This window comes from Lates calcarifer, linkage group LG2 (genome assembly GCF_001640805.2).
Source record: "Lates calcarifer isolate ASB-BC8 linkage group LG2, TLL_Latcal_v3, whole genome shotgun sequence".
Taxonomy (NCBI): domain Eukaryota; kingdom Metazoa; phylum Chordata; class Actinopteri; family Centropomidae; genus Lates; species Lates calcarifer.
The window spans coordinates 24,610,333-24,633,145 of NC_066834.1; the positions used below are offsets into that span (position 1 = coordinate 24,610,333).

Below are 22,813 nucleotides of genomic sequence, written 5' to 3' on the forward strand. Positions count from 1 at the left end.
GGTGCAGGGTGGCTACATTTGCAAATGTCTCACCATACTGAAGTATTATATCACAAAAACAGCAAATATGTGTGGTTAGTAAGTGGTAGTAAATCACTACATATTTGCAAAAAGAAGGGCTTGTAAAACATTTCAGAACAAGTTCAATCATAAAGCACAATGGAAATAACTGCATTCAAATAAAAATGGGGGACTAAAATGAGCCAGATTAAAAAAGGAACTGTCAAAATATCCAGAGAACATCCAAAACCACTGGATCCTACATTTCCCACAATGCAACTCAAGTTTGTAACACAAGCTTCCTGATATAATTTAGCTGTCTTAAAGCCAAAGCCGAGATGACCGTGATGAGATAATAATTACTGGGTTTTAATTTAGTTTTATTAAAAATGAGGCGACACAAAGGTGCTGTGTGTGTGGTGGGCTCGCTCAGAGGACTGATATTAACACACTCAGTAACAGATGAAGCGGAGTCTCAGCTCTCCCATGCTTCCTAATTGCTCAGTGATGGCTCCATGCTGGACACTGGTGGTGGTGAAAATGTTGTGTTGAACCTGTGGTCAATAAGATCTTTCTTTACAGTGTTTTCAGTAGAGGCATTTATTCTGTACAAGTTTAATGTCTTCTTCTGTTTTATTATAATCATACTCCTACAGAGAGCATGCTCCAGCTGGCTGACAGTTTCAGCATATATTCCCATCATAATTGCTCTCCTTAAAGCTGTCACCTTCACTGTTATGTTAGGTATGACGCATGTCCACCTCTTAACCCTTTCCAGCGATCTGTCTCTGCATTACCTGCAAAGATCAATACAAGCTGTGCACCTGCTGTTTCTCAAAGCTTCTTCTGAACTCCATCACTACTGACAGGGAAGATCAGCAAAGTTTGTGCAATATCAGTTAGGGTCCTCAACATAAACGCTATCAGGAGAATCTGGAAGGTGGATACCTCCATACTAAAGCTGTATGTTTTCATATGACAGGTAAGAATGACTGGCTCACCACTGCTGTCTCTGGCTTTTAAGCCTGATGTTTTGGTCAGTGTAATCACCTCAGGGTGGGAATGATAAGCTCTGAATACTAATTTGTTTCACTGAGCTAATTCACTCTAAATCATTTTTTTTAGGTTCTGCATATAGGAAGCTACTCTAAAAGAATAGTCAAGGACATTCGGGGATAGGGCTTTCTTTTTTCCACCAGCCACACACAAAAGAAATGTACCTAATAACTTAAATTCAATCAGATGATGCCTTCATTCTTCAATTAATCTGAAAATCACCATGTGTAGGGTTTTTCAGGATTTGCACCAGCATGCAGAAATAGTTTTTGGAACCATATAACCATAGTCATAAACAGCTTTGACTACAACATGTGTAAAAATGGGAAAGAAAAACATTATCCTGGACTTAGCTATTATCAAGAGTCAAGAAAAAATGCTTGAATATGCCAAATTAGGAGCCAAAGTAATTCAATCCTCCAGCAAAGAAAATGCATGCAAATAAGGCCTTCTGTTGTGGTAGTTTGTGTGTGATCAGCATTAACAATATGAACAGGTTGATCGAGAAACTGACTAAGAAACACAACTCTGCCAGTCATATCACTTCACAATATTTGTTTAAATCACATTATTTATATTTTGCAGAGAAGGGGGTTTGCAGTATAATAATATCTCTGACATATGCACTGACTTTATGCTGTGTAGCAAACAGGCAGTTGCAGCTGTAGTGTCAGGAGAATGAGAAGAGGGGGAATTATTTGAAGCGATAGGACATACGTAAGTGACGGTGTACTATACAGGTAAGAGCAAAAATGTGATCAAATTACAAATTTGGCCAGTTTTTTTTTTATTTTTTACAAATGAGCACACGACAAGCTCAAGGCAGAATGGTGATAATTGCTCACTGGCTTTCAAACAAAAGGGATGTAGCGAAAAGAGGATATGACCTGACAGATAGCTGCCTTTAAAAGAGTGATAGGTTTAGTTGTTTTTGGTAATCAGTTTTTTTTTTTTTGAGTTCCTTTAACAAACTGTAGGAACAGTTGGCTCAACACTGACTGTGAGTGTCATTGTTCCACTTTTGCGCCACAGAAAACACTTCCAAATTATTTCAGAATAGTCACCGAGAAAAAAATTCCACCAATGTGTCATTCACACGTCGTTGTTGCCAATTTGTGTAGAGAGAGAGGCAAGCTGTCAGCTGAATTCACTAAAAAAAGCTGTTTGAAACCAATACACGATCACATGGAGTGTCACTCACACTCGCTGCAGAGGTCAACCACATTAAAAGCAAGTACAACAAATAAATTTATCTATCACACAGAGCAAGTGCACAACAGGAGTTGCACTCACCCTTCTCTGTTTTCGTCTTCATCTGCGTTGGAAAGGAGCTGTGAGCCAGCCAGTGAGAGGTCCAGAGCTGCGAGGGGCAGATCTCTGTAGCCAAAACTCACCAGCTGGACCGGAGGAGCCAAGCACTGGTTCTCATCCTCCACCGGCTGGGAGATGATCTCCAAGTCTGACAGACCTGCCTGCTCCACTTCCCTAGTTACATGCCAGCACCAGCGACAGAGAGACAAAAGACCCACACACAAGAACACAGAAGAAAGAGAGAGGGAAGAGAAAGACATACATCAGTTTAAAAGAACATCACTTCTTACACCACATCATCCACTCCCTAAAATAATTTCTTCAAATAAAGGTGGTACATTTTCTGGTTAAATAAGCCCACAGTTTAACAGTATTCATTAATGATCATAAAAATAGCAGATGAAATGGATATGTATGAGTGCAAAAGCAGTGCAGATAAAAAACACTTTAATTATTCAGCCCAGCAACATCACTAAGAACACACTCTTATTTACAGTGATGGCCTCGGGGACTAAACGCAGGGTCAGAGAGGGTTACACCCAAACACCCACTCAGCACCAGGGAACTACTGAGCCATCACACAATTCCTCTGGTGTTGAGGAACAGTGGAGTTGCAGGTACAGTGCCTTGCTCAGAGACAGTGATTATTGTGAGTATTGAGTGTGAGTGTATATGTGCGTGCGTGTGTGTGTGTGTGTGTGTGTGTGTGTGTGTGTGTGTGTGTGTGTGTGTGTGTGTGTGTGTGTGTGTATGCTGCAACTGGCCAGATTTCCCCAAGCAGTCAGACTGAGGACAGCTGATAGCAAAAGGTGGATATTATCTTATAAGTGCAGTATTCATTTTACTGTTTAGACTTCTGTTTGTAAACAGTGTTTTTTCACAGAAGATTGCTGTTCATCATGGCTTTTGTTCATAATGAATAGATATTTTAGCTGATGATCTTTTTCATTTTGCTCAAAATAATTCTCTCAGTGCCACGCTGGAATATTTGTCATAATTAAACTATGTAAGTTGCACTATTTGAGCCTCTCTTATTATTCTACTTATCTATAAAGTTATTGCAACAGTGCATCGAGAACCACGGCAACATTAGCTAACAAGCTAATGTTAGATAGTTATTAAAAAGTGTAATCTCACAATATTAGCAGACACGCCCTTTTTTCTGTTTAAATGTAATAAAGTGCATGTTATGTAACAAAATAAAATAATAAAATTAGTAATGACAGATAAAATCATATATGGTAACACATGTATCAAATGCAAAATAGTTTGCTGTGAAAAATTAGTTGGTGAGTGGTGATGCGATCACTTTGAGATGAGGTCTACAGTAAATATTGTATACACCTGACAAAACTGACAAGGAAAAGATACAAAAAGCAAGATTCCTTGAGGAATACCTGCAATATGATATGAAATATTTTTGCACACACACACACACACACACAAGACCAGACTGGTCAGCTAAAAATTATTACAGTAAATTATGTTTTAGTTTAATCTGTACATTATCTGCAATGTCAAGGTTTGTAGGTGCCACAGTTTTTATCACTATTTTGACTGGGATTTAATTGATGGAATTTGAAATGTGGGCTTTGACCAGTTTGACAGATTTACAACACAGGAGTTTTAAGTCACTCACAAAAGCAAGGCTAACCTAATAATCATGTTTGCACCTTCTTCAGTGTTGATATCAGCAAACCTGCACCCTCACCCAGATTAGAGTCTTTAAACTGCAATATCTAAACACACTGAGGCTGCTCAGTTGTGGGGCAGCAGCATGTAACCCAGCGTGCCCACAAGCCCCAGTTGTGTAAAAGCTGGGCCATCTCAGTAGAGCGTGGAGGTGGAAACAAATGCTGAGTGCAGCTGCAGACTGACTGTGTGTGCCCTGTGGTGTGTATTTTTAGACCAGAGCAGATGCTGGTGTATCATGTCTGCTGTGACGTCATCGCCGCTCCCTTTGTCAGCTGAGTGGATCCCCACTCTCCTTCAAACGTCAAAGGAAGTCAGAAAAAAAAAAAAGGTGGATGGGGAGGGGAAAGTAGTGGAGGAGTGGGAGAAAGGGGGGATGGATATCAGGGATTATACAAGAAGGACAGGGGAGGGCAAAAAAGACAAAAGGAGCTATGAACAATAAAAGAAGAGGAGATGGACCACAGATAGGCTGAAACCAGAGAGAGGCGCAAAGAGAAGAGACAGTGGGGGAAAGAGAGAGAGTCAGGAGGAGGACTGGAAGTGAGATGTAGAGGTAATACATGAAAAAGAGAGAGCAGAGTGAAAAGAAAAGTGGAAAAGGAAGTGGAAATGTAGAGGTGATAAGAAAGAGGAAACAAGGTGGTGAAAGAGAAGAGACAATGCATTCACTGTTTTACCACAGGAGACAAATGAGGAGAGAAAAAGAACATAAAGGGGGAGGATAACATCAGTAAATGTTTGCTCCACCTTTTCAGACAATCGCGTGTCTTGTGATACATGAGGAAGTTTGCCGACAAACTATAGAAGTCATAAATATCAAATTCCAACTTAACAACAAAAACATAAGATACTGTTTAACAGTCAGAAAACCTCATGTGCAGCTTTCATTCTCAGGTGATATTGCAGGTTATTCTCTATTTTGCCTCATGACTGAGACACTCAAAACACAGAGAAAAACTCTGAAGTGATTGTAGTAATGGCTGTGTGGAATAAGAATATCAAGCAGCAGTCATTTGCTATATAGAGATACACGCTTTCCTCCTACAGTCATCTTCAAAACTGCCGTGACAACACTGAGTGACCTAAAACATTCAGAGGAGAGACACACAATCTGACAGACAGGCATACCTTTAGGAAAGGACAGACATGCAGGCAGATAACAGATAACTTCACCAGCACGCACACACACACACACACACCATGACCCCCATCCCACGCCACAGCCATGGTTTATTCAAATATACAGTGATAATGTCAATACTGAAAAACCTTAGATGCAATCTGGAGTGACCTGAGCTGCTGGAGGGCACCCTGATCTCTGTGAATGAGTGTGGGGGTCATGGTGAAGTCAATAAAGCCACCAAGGCTGATTAGATCAGATCTAAACTCTGAAACAGCGTGACCTTAACTGCACTTGAAGCGCATATAAAATATTAACAAACATAAAACACGACTTTTCTTATACATTCTTCAAAGGCACCAAGCACATGTCTTAAACTGAGAAACAAGTGAGTTCACCAGACCTGTGTAGTCTGCTCCTCATCTCTGCTACAGGCTGCATTAGCTGCTACTAGCATAACACACCCCAATATCTGGCCAAACTTTCAGCAATTGAGAGTTGAATTGTGGGTGATGTAGTCACTTGGTTTTGACAAGGACAAAGAATGCATGTAATAAAGAGAAGATACGCCTGGCTCTGCTGCATTGATTTAGATCTGAATGTCTGTGTTTTTTTGTGCAATGGGAAGACTGATCATTGGACTAAACATCTATTTCTTTAATGCTGGCATTCAGCTCTACAACCAGTACACCCAAGCTGGATCAGAGAGCTGACTTGTTCTCCCAGGCCATCTAAGAAACAGGCAGCAGGTTGAATGAATTGATCCAACATAAAGGTAAATGACAATAAATAGTTACAAAATAACAGAATACTTTTTACAGACTAACAAGTCTTCTTGAAAAAGTAGAGGTGGTACTGTACAAGTTCCTAGGCACAGTCTATCATCACTGCATGTGTCGCATACAACAGCAGTGATTTTTGTTTTTCATTAATCAAATCCCTCATGCTTTCAGGAAAAAAATTGTTATTGCAGTCTTGTCTCAAGAGCTGCTGCCCTCATCCCAATTTGATGGGATTATTTCCCTTGGCAAGAGGACCTTACATTTCTTTGAAGATACATACTCTATATAGTCAAAAAGATAGTCACCAGAGGCTGTGATGTTGTTAACTCATGTACAATGCAATATGTATTATATGAGCGAAGAAAATGGATATTAAACAAAAAACCAGACTGTTACTTTTGAGTTTATGTAGGCATCAGCTCTTTGTCTGCTCAGCAACGGTATGATTTCAGTGATGTATAACAAAGTAAAATAAAATAATATCAGAAGCAGTGTTCCCTTTATTATTTAATCACCCTTTGACTTTCTGATTTTTCATGAAAAATCTAATTTAGTAGTTTCCATCTCTATTGCTGATTTGAAATGTGTCATTATATGTCCCACTACAGTATATGTAAGCCAGGATGGACTACTGTGTTGTTGAATGTTGAAAGTTGTCAATGTGCCTCTATATGACAAATTCCCACACACTTGTTTTACTTGGCAAAGAATCGATTCCCGCTCTGAATCTCTGTAGATATACAGTATCATGCCACAGTGGGTTGGCCTGATAGATGCTGTTTTCTCCACGCTTCTCCTACACACACAACATCTCATCCATACCACCTCTCATCTACAGCACAGCGGCAGGTGTTGGCTCTCTTCCCAAACAATCAGGACCATACACATAACTACTCATGACAGACACAAGCTGTCCAGAGCCCCACCGGCTCGCAGCTTACTGTGATGTACCTAGTGCGCTGCCTGGCTGCCAGTTAAGATATCAAGAAAAGGTGCTGACCCAGCCTGTGGACTTTTACGATGTTCAGCAAAGTTAGCAGTGAGGTTAGTCGAGTATTTTGAGATATTTAAGATCTTTCAGTAAATGTCTGTTTTGCTTCTCTTTTCCATACACAAGACTTGTTGTAAAGTGTATCATAGCTCTTCACGCTGATCCAAAAGACACAATCAATCCTTAAAATCCTTAAAAAAGGATGACATTAATTTCGGCTCCTTGCATTGAAATGGTGCTGTGACTTTAATGCACTATAACCCAAACAATGTCAACGACAAAACCCAAAAGACAAACCAGCCTCTGTTTCTATCCAAGTGCAAATATAAATACAACATTTTTGCTGTCTTAAATACAAATACTGACCTTTATGAGAACCCCAATGTTCTTATCTAACAGAAAGTGGCAATTGCTAAATTCTCAAAAACATTAGTTCATGGAAAGACTAACAAGACTGCAACTGCAGAAGAGCACCCACAGGAAAGAAGTGATATTCAGGGGAGCAGGATTCCCTAGGGGTGGCAGATAAAATTAAATAGTGGACTGTAAAGTTGTGGGCCAGGTAGGAAAGGTCATTATGTGACAAATGTTGCTCAAGGGATTTCAGTGACCAAAGCAGAAGGTCATGTAAGTAACTGGGGGGCCAGTGGTGCTGAAGAATGTTCTTCCTTAGACAACTGGAAGTGTCTCGCTTATGACCCTCATGACCTCGGTGCAACAAGACAGACTTACAAGCAGCCATAGGAAAAGGAATAATTTGTCTTTGTTTGCTAATTAGCAAATGTTAGTATGCTAATACTCAAAACTAAGATGGTGAATATGGTAAACCTTATACTGGCTAAACATTAGCATGTTCACTGCATTATCACTGTGCGCATAATAGAATGCTGATGGTAACATTCTGCTCAAAGCACTGCTGTAAATAAGTACAGCTTAACATAGCTGCTAGCACAGCTGTAGTTTTGGTTAAATACCTTGAATTTGAGGTCATTTTTCTACTGCTGGCTAACAAAGGTATAAAATGAACAAAGAATATTTTACAGCAGCCTTTTAAAGTCTGACTGCTGTTCAGTCAATTTGACTTCACTGTGTTTTAAAATGATCTCAATACGTTAGTATCCTGTTTAAACTTTATTCAACACTGTTCGTAAATCATAAATAACTCCTACATGTTATAATAATATTTACTATCGCCTGAATAACATCCACTACATAATAGACATATTAGCAGTGATATAATGTTACAATACAGTGGGTAATGGATGTGGTATGTGTTTATCAGGTACTATATAGTCTGGTTTAGTTGAAAATGGTGCTATGAAATGGAAATATGTGGAAATATATGTGGATATATAGTGTAAACACATGCATCTATCAAGAAAATGAAACTGTTATTTCCAAAATTACGTCAAACGCAGGTGTTGCACTGCCTATCACCGAGCCCAGTGGCAGCTTTGAAAATACAATTTCTGAACGGGAGCAGAGAAAATTTATTTACATCCCGGCACATTTTATCCTGAAACACACTCCACTCCGTCCAAGGCCTCGGTGGACCACAAGATCAACACACACACACACACACGTTAGATTAGACTGTCTGAGCATTATGCCTGAGGATCTAAAACACACCCAAAACTTGGCCAGAACACTGAACACAAAGCAGATGTTTCATGCTCCCACCAGCTGCTGTGGAGAACTTTTGGAGAAGCTGGACATCATTGTGTATTAGTGTAACAGACCCGTTGCATATGAGTATGAACGCCATCGGTGCAAACTATTCTACAACTTCTAAACCTATAGTCAGACACAATGCCTGAATCAGTTTGATGACTCAATGGAATAGACGCGTCTCGGTGACAGTAGCATACAGATATTTTACACTTCACTTGATACAGTCCTGTGTTTGTGCGTTTGTAGTGACACCATGAGCCAAATAAGTTAAGTAAGTGACTAATGCTTGTCTTTGCTGCTGACTCACATAAAACGTAATATGGATTTCACATCAAAAGATGAAGATTAGGCAAAAGGAAGACTGTCAGCTTTCACCTATAGGGGACTTTATCGGCATTCAGATCAAAACCATGCTAAAACAATGACACCAGCAGCAAAAAAAAAAAGAGTTTGGCTCACCTTTCTTACTACATGCATTTTTGGCCTCACTCAATTCACCTCCCAGCCTCCCAGAAACAAAACTCGGTGTTTAACATAATGTTCATGTCGTAGGACTAAACACCCGTCACTTCAACAGAATTTACAAATTGCTTCAGGTAATTTCTCAGAACACCCAATTCAACTTCCAGAGAAAACTTTCATAATTTCATGCCAGTGGATATTAATGAAGTCTGCTGGGCACATTAGCTCATTAATAATATTACAGATTAAACTGTGATGAATTGGTGGACTGCACAATGGACTGTTCTGGCCCTGGTGTGACCAGTCTCTTATCTGACCTTTACAGATACAAGCTGTAGGAAACACAGGAGACACAGAGACCCTCATGGGGCAGGGCTAAGACAGCAGATGTACAGAAGCCTTCTTCATAATGGAGAGGTCCGTGGACCTTTTTACACTGTCTCAGTATCCAATAATAGATTATTTTAATTTCTACAGACACTTGAGGGAATATGGGTCTTGAAAGACTTAATGACTGAAAAGACATATTTCTGTAGACTTGTGAAGCAGACCTGACTGGCTTGTTTCCTCTGCACTGTATTTTTGCATATGGGGCAAACATAGGAGATGCACAGTATATTCTATACGTCTGTATTTGAGGTGTTGCCTGCTGCATCTTAAGCATTGTGCAGAATTCATAGCAACAGTTGTTATCTTATTAAATTTGGAATGTTTAATTCAGTAATGGGTGAATGAATAATTAGGATTATAATGGCATTTCCAGGAACAATTTACTAGAGGGAGACTTGTCTCACAGATAAGACTCATTAGTTTGAAAATGACAATATTATGGTGATATATGGAGGAAACTGTAATGATATAGGTGCTCATTTGTCAAAAAAAGACAAGTCAGGCAAAGTACATTAGACTCCAGATGAAGGTACGTTGAAGCTGAACATGCATATACTGTATCTTACACTTTGCTGTGTGTGAAAAAAGTTTGTAATAAAAATAAGACTGCAAATAACACACTCACAGGACTTAATGTGACACAGTGACTGGCAGATGTTACTGCTGTTTTAAAAATCCATCATTCCCTACTGATCATCGTGGCTAAGCTACAATTGTTATTATTCGTAACTAATAAACTGCACACGTTATGCCAGTGTATTTATGAAAAGTGCCAATTAGGTAGAATATCAGTCCACTGGAAGACAGCATTTCTCCCAACAGGCAGAAAAGACACCATGCACTTGTCAGCTCCCACCCTCTGAACGGGGGAGGCAAAGCAGTCCAACCTCTCCACCCTCCCACTGGCATTGAATAAAACAACAGGGTAAACAGCGACATGGGGAGAAAGACGAATGGTCACGTCTAGCAGCAGGGACCCTTCAAAATCTTAAATGGAAAATCCGCGCTAAAATGCAATCTATGGTATACAGCAGCTTCATGAGGTTGCACACTTCAGACTTTTAGACTTGTGACCACGAATACAACAAGCTGCAAACCTCAGGCGACAAACGTAGAACTGGTCTGCTAAAGATAAGAAGTGATGAGAGGTAACTAATTATATTTACTCAAGCATTGCACTTCAGAAAAATTGTATTTTTTACTCCACTACATTTATCTAACAGCTATAGTTAGCGATTGACCTTGTGACTGGTTCCTGAACCCCTACGGTGTGAATCACTGGACCAAACTACCAAACTTTATCTAAAGTAATTCCAACTAGCGCCACCTCAACCAGCTACTCACACCAATGAATCATTATCAACAAACTAATAATCCATCCATTATCTGTACCGCTTGTCCTTGAGGGTCGTGGGGGAGCCATACACCCTGGACAGGTCAACAGTCTAACATCTAATAATGTGATCTAAATCTAAATCAGCCACAGGGGCTGTTTTGCTGACTGAGTACTTTCGATACTTTAAGTACATTTTGAAGATAATACTTATGTCCTTTGGTTGAAGTAGGATTTTGGAATGATGCACATTTACTTACAACTGAGAATTTCCATATCGTCATAATGGCATTTTTAGAATCTGCAGACTTCTTCCAATAAGGGACTGACTTGACAGGACACAGATTTATCATCTGCTTGTATTTTTTTTATATTTGCCTACCTAAAAGTAACTAATATAGAATCAGGCTTGGCTGATTAGCATAAAACTAAAGGGTTTGTTTCCCCTGTTTTTATACTGTATCTGTGCTCAAGATTAAAAGCTTTTTTCAGCTGAATGGTCTAAAGGAAATGTGAGAGGTAGTCATCTGTCTTAGGATGCATTTCACCTTAAACACAGCATGATATGGCATTGCCGCTGAGACCCACTGAGCTGAGCTCTGTATGGGACCAAGAGCAGAACTGGTTCTCTTTATAAAAGCACAAATGGAGCAATGATTTAGGGCTATTCATCTAGGTCAAGAGAATAAATGCAGCTAGTTAAGATGAGAAAATTAGAGAGTCATGCTACACCAGCAGAATCATGAGTTGACAGAGAATAATGATTTTCAGTGTTCTCCTTTACCTCTTACTTTGTCTTCACACACACTCACAAACATGCACACAGGCTACAGCATGTTCCCTCAGTAATGTATCAGCTGTTCTCAGCAAACACATGGAGGGTGCAGATTAAAAATGGAAAGCTGGGAGAAAACTGGAGGTGGAGATGGAAAAGGTGTTAAGTTGTAATGGTTATGGATATTAATAATAATCAATATGGTGTATTCCACATGGAAGGGTTAACATAGCAACCTGTGTTCACGTCTACAGAATGGACGCTCTATAGTCAGGACTGTGCAGGTGTGTTTGCATGAATCTGCATGTCAGTGTGTGTGTGTTTAGCATTCAGAGTGACGAGGGTCAGAGACACCCCAACTGTAGCAGTATCTGAGTGAATAAAGGTCATTATTGCAGAAATGGAGTCACAGAAATAAAAAGAAAGACTGACTAAAGAGACAAAAGATCAGAAGATCAGAAAACGAAAGGCATGTTGGGAAAATAAGTAGAATCCATAATAATATGCACGCCTTACATACTACAGGCACTGTGTAGCTCTCACATGATTTTACTTACAGACATATTTCTGACATTTGACAGGACACATGCTCATTGGTTACACTTAAACATATTTTTTTCGACACATGGTTTGGAATATGAAGAGACAGCAATGAGGAGAAGGAGGAAGGATCAGTAGCGAACACAGCATGTGCTGGACTGTACTTACTCAGCATTAGCCATGATCCCAGGTGATGGAGAGAGGAGCGAAGAAGTGGTTATCACAAGGTTTCCACTCGGTTCTGCCGGTTTTTGCACTGCAGTTCACCTTTTCACCTGATAGATGCTGCTTTCATGTTGAACCTGCAAGAAACATGCTTATTAATGCAAGTGCAAAACTTATGAGGAAGCAGTTTTTACACAGTAGCACAGATATGCTCATTTGCCAGATTATTAAGTACACCTAGGTAAAACTAATGCAGTCTAATGCATCAACCTGGCTTTAAAGCCTATTTTCTGTTTTAGAGATAGGTGTTGATCCAACTTTTTGGTATTTTGGAGGCTGTAGTTATTGGTGCTGTTGAATCGTATTGCATTATACTGAGAGGCGTTCGCCCACCCGATTTATATCAATAAAGGTCAACTAAAAAAGGTTTTAGACATTGTATCAATAGCATTTTTAAATCAATCAAAGCAGTGTGTTGACTCCTGAAATCTACATTTAATGTAGATTCACAATTTAGTTTTATGAGACTTGTTAGCCAAGCGAGGCTGTCCACACCTGCTGACAAAAAAACAATTTTAAGGGGGATTTGTTTCTTTTGTCTGGTGAAGAAAATTATGGGTTAAAATTGCTTTGACACACTTTTCAATGATGAACCTGTGCTCAGGCGACTGCCATCAGGACACCAATTAAGGGCTTGTCCTCAGGTGAGCTTTCAGTGAAGGGACAGTGACAAATATCAAACTTAAACACACCTCAACCATACAGCTATAAACTGCAAATGCTTTTGGAAAAGTTGAACTCAAATGACAATGTCACACAGTGTTAACAGTACCACAGTAAAGGGACATGACAATGTATAGAGCTCCAAGTAGCCACCAAAAGACTGCAGGAACTCCAACACAACTTTCTGAATGACAACCCTAAAGCATTTATCCTGAGACAGAGACTCTCTGTGCTCTTGTCATCAGAGAAATTACAATAGCACCTGTGATAAAACTGCACTCATTTTACTTGCTGGTATCAGATTGCAGAGAGGCGAAACTAAATGAGAGTTGTGTGTACAACTAGTCAGAGCTCCTCGCTTTACATATGAATTATTTATATGAAGCAAAGAACCTACCTGGGTGAGATTTACATTGTTGGCGGGTAATTGTGCCTCCCGCTGCCCCCTCGCTGATAGTAATGTCTCCCTCGGTGGTGATCAGAGTGAGTGAAGCAGCAGCAGGCTCGCAGTGTGTGTAGGCTGCAGCTATCCTTAGCACTTTTGCATTGGACGAGCACCACCGCTGCTGCTGCTGCCGCTGCTCCCGCTGCTGCTGCTCCCGCTGCTGCTGCTCCCGCCGCCACCGCCGTCGCCGTTGCTGCTGCCGCCGCTGCCGCTTCCGCTGCTCACACTTGCGCTGCCCGGGCTTCAGTGCAAAACCAAAGAGGGGCTGAAGCTCAAATGCAAGAAGCATCGTCACTCGGCAAGATCATATTAGCTTTCAAGTGCGATCAGAGCGATCAAATAACGACCCTTTTGAGTGCAATCTCCTCCTCCTCCTCCTCCTGGCTGGGATCGTTGAAAGGGGGGAGGTAGGGGGGAGGCGGGGGTGCGTTGCGTTGCGTGTGCTGCTGCTCCAGATCCAGATCCAGGTTCCGCTCCTTCAGTCAAGGGTTTCCCCGGCGAGCGCAGCGGGGAACCCTGCGAAAAAAGGAGCTGTCCAGGTGCTGAAGCGAGCCCCGACGAAGCCTCGGCACTCTTACCGACCCCCCTCTCCTGAGCGGGAGCAGCGGCGGCAGCGGCAGCTGGGCAACACAGGGCGATTTTTTTCATCCAAACGCCATCAAAACATTGACGTTTCGGTGCCGGAGACTGACAGTGGCCAATGAATTGTGTGACATTTGCATCGCTCCGGTCACGACATATCAGTCTAAAAATGTTGGTCGTAGGGTGGACTTGCGCGCGCGTGTATTATATGAGTGAGAGTGTGTGTGTATGAGAGAGAGGGAGAGAAAAAGAAAGCCTTGAGTAGATTTTCCCAGTTCCCGATTGAGGCCAATTTAAGAGCGGATTATCGCCACAGATGATTTTATTAGCTTTACGCCTGGTAGGTCGTCCCTCTCCGTGTCATGAGCGGGTTTTTTATGGTTTCCCAAAATAAAGATACTATGGGAATATAAATTGCCTTCACAGCAATTGGCTTAACCGTTTGTCCTTCATCGGGATTAGCCAGTCGATGGTTAAAGCGCACATCAATCAATCTCAAGCGTCTCTTCCTTTATTTAAACACGCCTGGACGTGGGCTGCTGGAGATGTTATAGGCTGAGGCTCAGATTTCAGGGTGTGCGCAAATAAGGAGAAAGTGGTGATCGAATTAACCGTAGTAGGCCTGTAGTTACAACCGAGGAAGGATGCGTAACGCCCAGCGGACTCGGGGACTGCCTGAGTGTAAAGATGCTACTAGAGTGGTTGCAAAAGTGGGGTTAGAGAAGTAAAAGCGGGGAAACAAGCCTGTGTCTACATATTGAAGGTTTGTAATTTATTGAGGAAAAAGAGCAGAACAGATATGATTTGGCACATGTAGAAAAGTGCATCAACACCGAAACAATTTTGTTCAATGAGTCATAAACACTAACTTAAAATACATTTTAATTACCTCTTCAAAAACTATGAGGGCAGATGTGTACATTATGATACAAATAAGGAAGATTCTCTCGGTTGCTTTTTAAAGTAAAATATTGGAATTTTCTTGAAAACATCCATTATTGCAACAATCGTTGCAGCTTTCACAGAAAAGATAAACTTAATATCAGCTATTTTCAACATTAACAGCAACTACCTGACCAAAAAAAAATTACATAAACGTGAAATTGCACCTTAATGTCATCAGGATTTTCTTCTTAGTGAGGAAAAAGCAAAACATCGATCAACGGCAGGGCCATCTAAAAAGAAATCTGGACATGAAATGTGCAGCATTCAACATTTTACAGACTGTTATTCTATTAATAAAAGGCATCTGATTTTTTTTGACAGCTTTTTCAAACAAGCAGCTAGGTAGTTAGTTTCAGGCTATATACTATCAAGATTTCACAAAGAATCTTTACCATTTTTGACATAAGCAAAGAATATCAAATACCCATTCTTTAAAGGTGCTATGTGTAAGTTTTTGCTATTGGTAAATAGCCAGTGTTAGCATTAACAGCTGTTTACTTACCAAGAGCTTCAGCCATTGTTGTGTTTACAAGACGAGGTTAATATGCCCTCTGGGCAGCACAAATTTTTCACCCTAACATGTTGAACTGAGGGCAGAGTGGACACTACTGTGACTCACTATTGCAAAGTGGTATTACAAGATGGGTCGAGAAGGGGCTAGCATGCCAACTTCCACAGAAGAAAAATTATGATAGAAACAGAAACAAGACTTAGCATCAGCGGCGTTGCAACATTTCTTCTGGACTGGTAAGTAAACAGCTGTTGATGGTAACGGTGGCTATGTAATGCTAGCAAAAACGTACACATAGCACCTTTAATATCTAATGATCTAAAAATAGAATTCACCTTTTTTTCTTACCTTAGACAGTTCTTCATTTTCCAATCAACAACATTTGTCTCCTTAAGTCCGAAATTGTAGTAGAGCTGAGAGTACATCGAGGTGAAATTGGGAGTTCCAGGGCAGCCGTTCTGCCCTGTTGAATTTTTCTTTTAAGCTACAGAAGCTGGGAAATGAGCAATAAGCCTCACCATTAACAAGTGGAAGTAGGTAGTAGGAGATATGACCTGACATGTGGACAAAAAAAGAGGCACTGTAAGAGTCTGAATTCTGAGACTGAATTCTCAATGCCCACCTGAACCACAGCAGATAAATATCTTGCGTAAGAGTATTAAATTGTAGGTTAACATGGTTTCATTTTTCCATTGGTAAGACAAAAGTGTAAAAACCTTAAGGAGGAGGAAGAGCATTCAAATCAAGATAACCTTGATTGTGTCGAAGAGGGACCACACTCTTCATACTCACATGAATTTAAAAAGTGCCTTTGCTGAATCAACAACAATAGCCTGGGATATGCAAGTGTGTATAATTTACTCACCTGCAAAGGAAACAAACCATGTGGCTCATGTAAGAGGGTGAGGGAGATATGCTATTGGTGTATGCGAAAAATATATATACATATATTTTACAAGAGAGCTATATCACAGAAGAATGTTAATAAGAGATGATGAGTTTGTCTCCTTAGGGTCCTATTGGTAAAACTCACTAGTTTTAATATGAAACTGGTTCACACAGTTTCCAAGGGACATAATTTCCCAAAGAATGCCAATGCATTGATGGCTAAAAGGAAAAGTTCCTGCTTTATGAGCAGAAATGGTGACCACGATATTTTGAGTCACAATGTGAGTACTATTTTATACTGGTTGTTTGTTGTTCCCGACTGTGGAAGCAAACAGGAGGGTGATTGGTTGTCTTTTCTCCTGTTTGTCCATTGTTACTGCAGATCAGCCAGTCAGCCTAGATGAACCAGGGTCATGACTGTAGTGTACTCATGCTGCAGACTGTCCGTGTCAGTGTCACACAACGTGTAGTCGTCTTTGATGATTCGGTCACAGCCGATCTCACCATTGCCGAACAGGCCGAAGAGCGGGGTGTTGGGGAACACCTTGTGAAAGGCGTCAGCCTCTACATTGGACTGGTTGCTGTAGTAGTTCTGGCCTCTCCCCACACAGGCAAACATGAACCCTAGGGTGTTCCTCTCGGGAATTTTGGCTGCTTTTAACCGTCGGATTGTGGCCTCAGCCGCCTTTGGATTGCTGATGTCTTGGTCCAAGAGCACGGATGCCCCCTGAACCTTAGGGCCACTCAGGGCCAGGCCCACCACACCATATGAGCCCTGGCTACAGCTACAGAGTGAGAGATGAGGGGAGAAGGGTGTGAACATTGCAAAGAGCAGGCAGTAGAAATGCTGCTGATAATGTAGCTCCAACACTACCACTGTTTATCTAATTTAATCAGGACCTACTGGCAGAGAGACAAAGGGCAGAAGTGACCAAGAAATACAAAGAACTGGGGTGAGGTATTATCTGGTGGCATACATGACTTGCACTTGTTACATTTTTGTATGAAACCATTATTTGTCTGATGTTCCAGGAATGGTCTTGATATTAGTGCAGAACTCTAACTTACCAGTGTCTGGGAGGAGAGAAGACACTTTCTACAAGTCCTCCAGCGATAAGAGCCTTGCTTTTGGCCAGCGGCTCCAGCAGCTGGTTGAGGAAACGTGCGCCTCCAGATTTATACGCCTCATAGACAAACATCAGTACCACACGCAGCTCTGGGTTCTCAACTAGTCCTGGAGAGAAAGTACAACAAATACAGGACTGATACAAAAACAATTTATGAGAGACTTTTCAAGCTTTGAGTTTCTCAGTTTACATGACATGACATGAATAATTCCCTACACTCACCTGCTTCTTTCAGTGCAGTTGGGGAGATAGACTTTTTGCAAAAGTGAAAGGGCTTGATGTGGACACCTTCCAGGCTAGGGAACATGATTGCAAAGCCTGCCTCCCCTTCTTGGTACTCCTGAGGAGGGCTGGAACAAGAGCCGCTGGGAGTCACTGCAGAGAGACAATGAGGCACCATACAGCAATGATTTTCTTTTTGTTTTTACATTCACTGACAAGTCATGTGTCATGGAGGACCAAAAAATGCAGACTCATGCTGACATATGACCACAAACACTCATCTGAACACACACACAAATAAATTGATTCCTCTAAAGTCTAAATACATATATTAAGGTTATGGTTACCCTGTTTTCATGAGTTGTTTAATACTGAGTAAGTGTCTCAAAGGATGCATCTGCCATATGCATGTATGCATATGTAATAACACCTGTAGTTTATGAGAGGATGTTTTTAAACCAGAAAATTCTAATTCTGCTGAGAGTCAGCATCTACTGGCCATTAGAGGAATTGCAGCTCAAAGAACTTGGGTGCTGGATTCCCCAGTCAAATGTGGTTTTGCCTACAGAGTTGGGAATTTGTTCTTCACATTGAGACTAACCACATAAAAACTTGAGCATAGACATAAAGTAAGAGGTACAACAACACAAACAAACAGTCTCAGATAGGACACGTAGGTTACATAAACATGAGGAAAATCAACACACAAGCTACTGTATAATTTCATAATCAGAAGCACAATCAATGGCACTTGTATACAAACTTAGAGTTCAGCAGATGGATGAGCTACCATGCAAATGAGAAAACACGAGGCTGTAATGTCATAAATATACAAGATCATGAGACTGACAGCCTCATTCACCACTTCCATACTTTGTAGTTTTTAGGGTTTAAAATTATGCTGAGGTAACGCCCTGCCCTGGTGTGCAAATGAATATGTACATCACAGAAAACCATACACTGTATTCAAAATGAGCACACACTGCACATTAGTATGTCATCTATCCACATCCTCCACCGTTATACAGGTTATGGAATGGAATAAAGGATTATGCAGCAATACTAAGTCTAGGTATATCATAAGTTATCTTTTTAATACTGTGCAGCCACACTACCAACATGCATAAATGATTAGATGTATTCTAGGCTATTTGGCAAATATATTACAAGAAATCTGTAGGTTCAACCTTATCCAATCAAAGATTTAATTCAATTAGATGTGTGGGATGACCCTGTGCTGACCCTCAGCTGCAATATCATAAAATGAGTGTTATCACAAAATGAGTGTTATCGCAAACAGCCGAGGCTGCCATTAAACCTGATAGACGATGGAAGCCTGATAAGCCATCATCTTGAGGAACGAGAACATGGCTGATCGAGAGTCGCTTCTCCGGAGGGTTGTGATTATATGGAGAAATGGGGAGCGCAGCACCGAGCAGACTAGGCAATCTATCAGAGGGAGAGGCAGGGAGGTGCCAGCCACCAGTGGTGCTTTCCAACTAGGCAGCTGCAGTGGGAATTAATGCATAGTGCTCCCTGCTGAAAGATGAACTATTCCTCTTAGATAAGCTCAAGACACCTGGTTAGCTTTCAGTCTCTTTGGAGTTTGAGGTTTGGGGGTCTGCAAGATAATTTGCAATACTTATTAGATAGTTATAACATATCTTTATGAAAGTGCAGAACTATGGGGATCACTGCACCAATAACATACTGAACCAATAACTCCCACTTAAATTAGCTTTGGGCCAATAAAAACCGATATGATGATGATATATCAGATAAATCTGTCATGCATCACTCGTTCATATCACTCACTTTGCTCAGGATGCACTTGCAGCATAGCTCCTGCTGCTGATTAGCATATCTAACTAGCAACCATTGATACATATTTAAGTATGTCCACTTCATCAAGTGATGCTAAGCCCAAACCAGCTAAACTGAGAAAATATGATGACATTGAGATGTTAAGTTTGGTTTTACCTGGCCACAACTTAAGAAGAACACAGAGGGCATGTGATTAAGAGAATTCTAATTTAATTGTTTAAACTAATTTTTATGAAACAGGTCTGAAGTATTTAAGTTGAAAAGTAGAAAATATAGAAATAATTCCAACAGCATCTGGGAGTACAAATGGCAGTAAACATATTTTGTAGTCGCTGTGAGGATGGGGGGTCCTTAATAAATTTTCTGCCCTGTAAGGGGTCCCTAGCCCTAAAATATTGAGAAGCTCTGCCTCTTGGGCGAAACGATTCCTTGGGTGTGGTTTTATTTGGGTTGAAGAGGGAATTTTATTTTCTCATCTATGAATTTGGAAATCTGAAGAAAACAGAAGAGAGGAACACTTACAGACTATGCCTGGTGTAGCAATGCCCATGATGTCACAGCCTTTGGGGAAGAGCAGGTTCAGTTCTTCAATTGTGTCTGGACTGTGGCGACTCTTTTTTGCTTCAGCAGAGTTGAGGAAAAAACATTAATGTTAATGAGAAAAGTCACGGTTATAAATTCCTATAATTGCAATTATAAATTAAGCATATACTTTTAGAAATTAAAAAGATCTCTGGGCTAGATTCAAAGAAATTTATACCAGTCAAGCACTTTTGAATTAGCAACGAGACTATAAATCTACTTTTCTTCCTGTTGCAAAGGGGTAGGAGTTTCCACTAAATACCTACATACTAAATAATTTAGAATATAATTAAGATCTATATGAATCTGATATTTCAAGTTGATCAAGGAGCCAGTCAGCGTGCAATGTATATTAAACTGCTGGTAATTATAGCAACTCTGATCAAACGTCACATGTCATGTTACCAATGAACTCAAGAACAAAATAAAATATATCAGTGAAACTGCAGTAACAAAGAAAAAGGAACATTGGTCACAAGTTGAAACTGACCAGTGGGGAACAGATATATATACACTGGGCTAAAACCTACCACTAAGTTGCCAGCATCATAACTGCATCAACTCCGCAGCAGGGTCCACTGATTCAGTGTTCAGTGATTTTAATTGTTTACTGAATAGATTTTCAAGCCCATGTGAATGGTATCGTGCAAACGTCACCCAAAGTTACTTGCGCAACTTCAGTGACTGTGTATAGGACTCTGAACGCTGCCAGAACCTTGTTTTGCACTCACTACTGTTCCTGGATGCATTTGTCTAAATGGTTTTGAATATTTGCATAAGTTGTGCAAGATGATGCGGTTGTTTTAAGGCTTTCCTTTCCTCTGTCCTGATTCTATTGTATTATGTGTGTTTTTCCATGCTTGAAAAAACATGTATAAAGAAATAAATATCACAAGGTTCTCTACGGTTTCCAATATTCTCATCACAGATGTGATACTGTGCATTTTGGATATATGCTACCGGAAATCACAAGGCACAAAAAATGTACCTCTGAAAAGAAAGGCAACCTATTTCTAGATCATAAATGCTGACATTCAATATTTTTCAACAAAACAATTCAGACAGACTTATTGGTATGGATGCCAAAGGCACTCTTTGCATCAGTTATTTTATTTTATTTTATTTATTTTTTTAACTACTGCACAATAACTTTGTAAGGATTCCTCAAATTGTGACTTTTTTGTGACACCACTTACCAACACAATTAAAACAGTAATGTATGATACAGATGTGCTACAACTGGACATATTCTATTCAACAGATGCAAAAGAATTAAGTACTGTATTACATTATTTAATACCAACCTTTATTCTGTCTGTAGCAATAAGCTTGTCCAGTGAAGGCCTCACAGTCTACCATTGCCAGAACTGTTTTAGGCAGGAGAAATACTTTCTGTAAGTAAACAGATCCAAAGGATTTGTGTTAAAACAGCATTAAAACAGATGCTAAATGATTTCTGAACATGTCTACAAAACATGGCTTAACAATATACTGAGTTAGTTGAATTTATTGACAACTGCTACATCAGCAACACTGTCTGAATGGCTAATGATTCAAAATAAAAACTACATGCTGCTCAAGTTCAAACATTTCTCTCTCAGTTCTTAAAAGACAATTGTAGATTTTCACTCTGGAAAAACACAAGAAAAACTATGACTCAATCATAATAGGCAGCTCACACGGAGTTCTCACCGTACTTAAAAAGCGTGTTGTTGTATTTGTCAAACAGAATGTTTTCTCTACAGGTTACTGACCAAACAGCCTCCCCTTACTATTCAGTAGATGCGAGTGTAGTGGTTTACCTCCACCTCCTCAGCCAGGACGTTGCAGAGGGCATGAGCCTCTGTGTTGGACGATCCACAAGCTGACACCCAGGTCAGTTGTTGTTGAGTCCTCAGCACTCTGCGGGCACAGTTTCTCCACAACCTGCACACACTGAGGAGAACCACAAACACCGTCAGCCCCACCTGCTAGCATAGCACAGACTTGGCAAATGAGTTATTCAGTTCATGTTTCTGGCAAAAACTAAACACGGAGCACCTGAAAAAATCAAACTAGGTACAGTGACTTTTTTAGCGTCCTTGCTGTTCCGCATGTGTCTGAAAAATAGTTTCACTTCCAACCGACAGCCATTAGCGTTAGCTAAGTTCCCTGTTTAGCATATAAACATTTTCGTTACCTTGCGATCCGGAGGAGCGATTTGGTTGGTACGAACGTCAGGATTCGTTCAACCACTTCAGCAACATTGCTAAGCACGTATGCGGCCTTGCTGTCTTGTATAGAAAAGGTAAAATCTTCATTTTCGTCCATATTTCTCTCTCAAGTCGTGGGATTTCCAGCACGGGTGCCCAGCTACGAACTCTCACCTCTGCGTTTCCACCGCTGCTGAAATGCCAGGAGGTGACACACCGCCCCCTGCGGCGAGGAGGTGCTGTGGCAGTTAAAGTTACCTCCGGCGTCTCTTGCTAAACTTGATAAAGTCACTCAAGTCACTGGCTCAGTTGGCCACAGCTGATATCCACACCCAGGCCATAACCTGTAATAAGATTAGTCGATGCTTCATTTTTAGCATTTTAGGCGAAGGACGACTGCTTAATAACACTTTCCAAAGTGTTAATCTTGTACATGAATGGGCTCACTTAGTCGTATTTTACTGCACTGCTGATGAACTAC

General features: G+C 40.6%; 2 protein-coding genes across 2 annotated transcripts in view; both read right to left on the reverse strand.

Annotated features, from left to right (window-relative positions):
• Positions 1-14,734, reverse strand: part of LOC108876923 (transmembrane protein 266) — a 47,468-nt gene extending 32,734 nt beyond the window's left edge. Inside the window, exons 1-3 of the mRNA XM_018666753.2 lie at positions 13,412-14,734; positions 12,295-12,428; positions 2,350-2,541 (exon numbers count right to left, since the gene is read on the reverse strand). Of these exons, the coding sequence (XP_018522269.1) occupies positions 2,350-2,541; positions 12,295-12,308 (206 nt within the window). The 5' untranslated portion in view covers positions 12,309-12,428; positions 13,412-14,734. The remainder of the gene's footprint in view (positions 1-2,349; positions 2,542-12,294; positions 12,429-13,411) is intronic.
• Positions 14,735-14,792: 58 nt separating this feature from the next.
• On the reverse strand, positions 14,793-22,530 carry fbxo22 (F-box protein 22). The gene is made up of 7 exons (XM_018666755.1): positions 22,320-22,530; positions 21,943-22,075; positions 21,445-21,532; positions 20,081-20,179; positions 17,735-17,887; positions 17,454-17,619; positions 14,793-17,170 (listed from the first exon to the last, which is right to left on the reverse strand). The coding sequence occupies exons 1-7, from the start codon at positions 22,448-22,450 to the stop codon at positions 16,777-16,779; spliced, it is 1,164 nt and encodes a 387-aa protein (XP_018522271.1). The 5' UTR covers positions 22,451-22,530; the 3' UTR covers positions 14,793-16,776.
• Between the last annotated feature and the right edge of the window lie 283 nt (positions 22,531-22,813).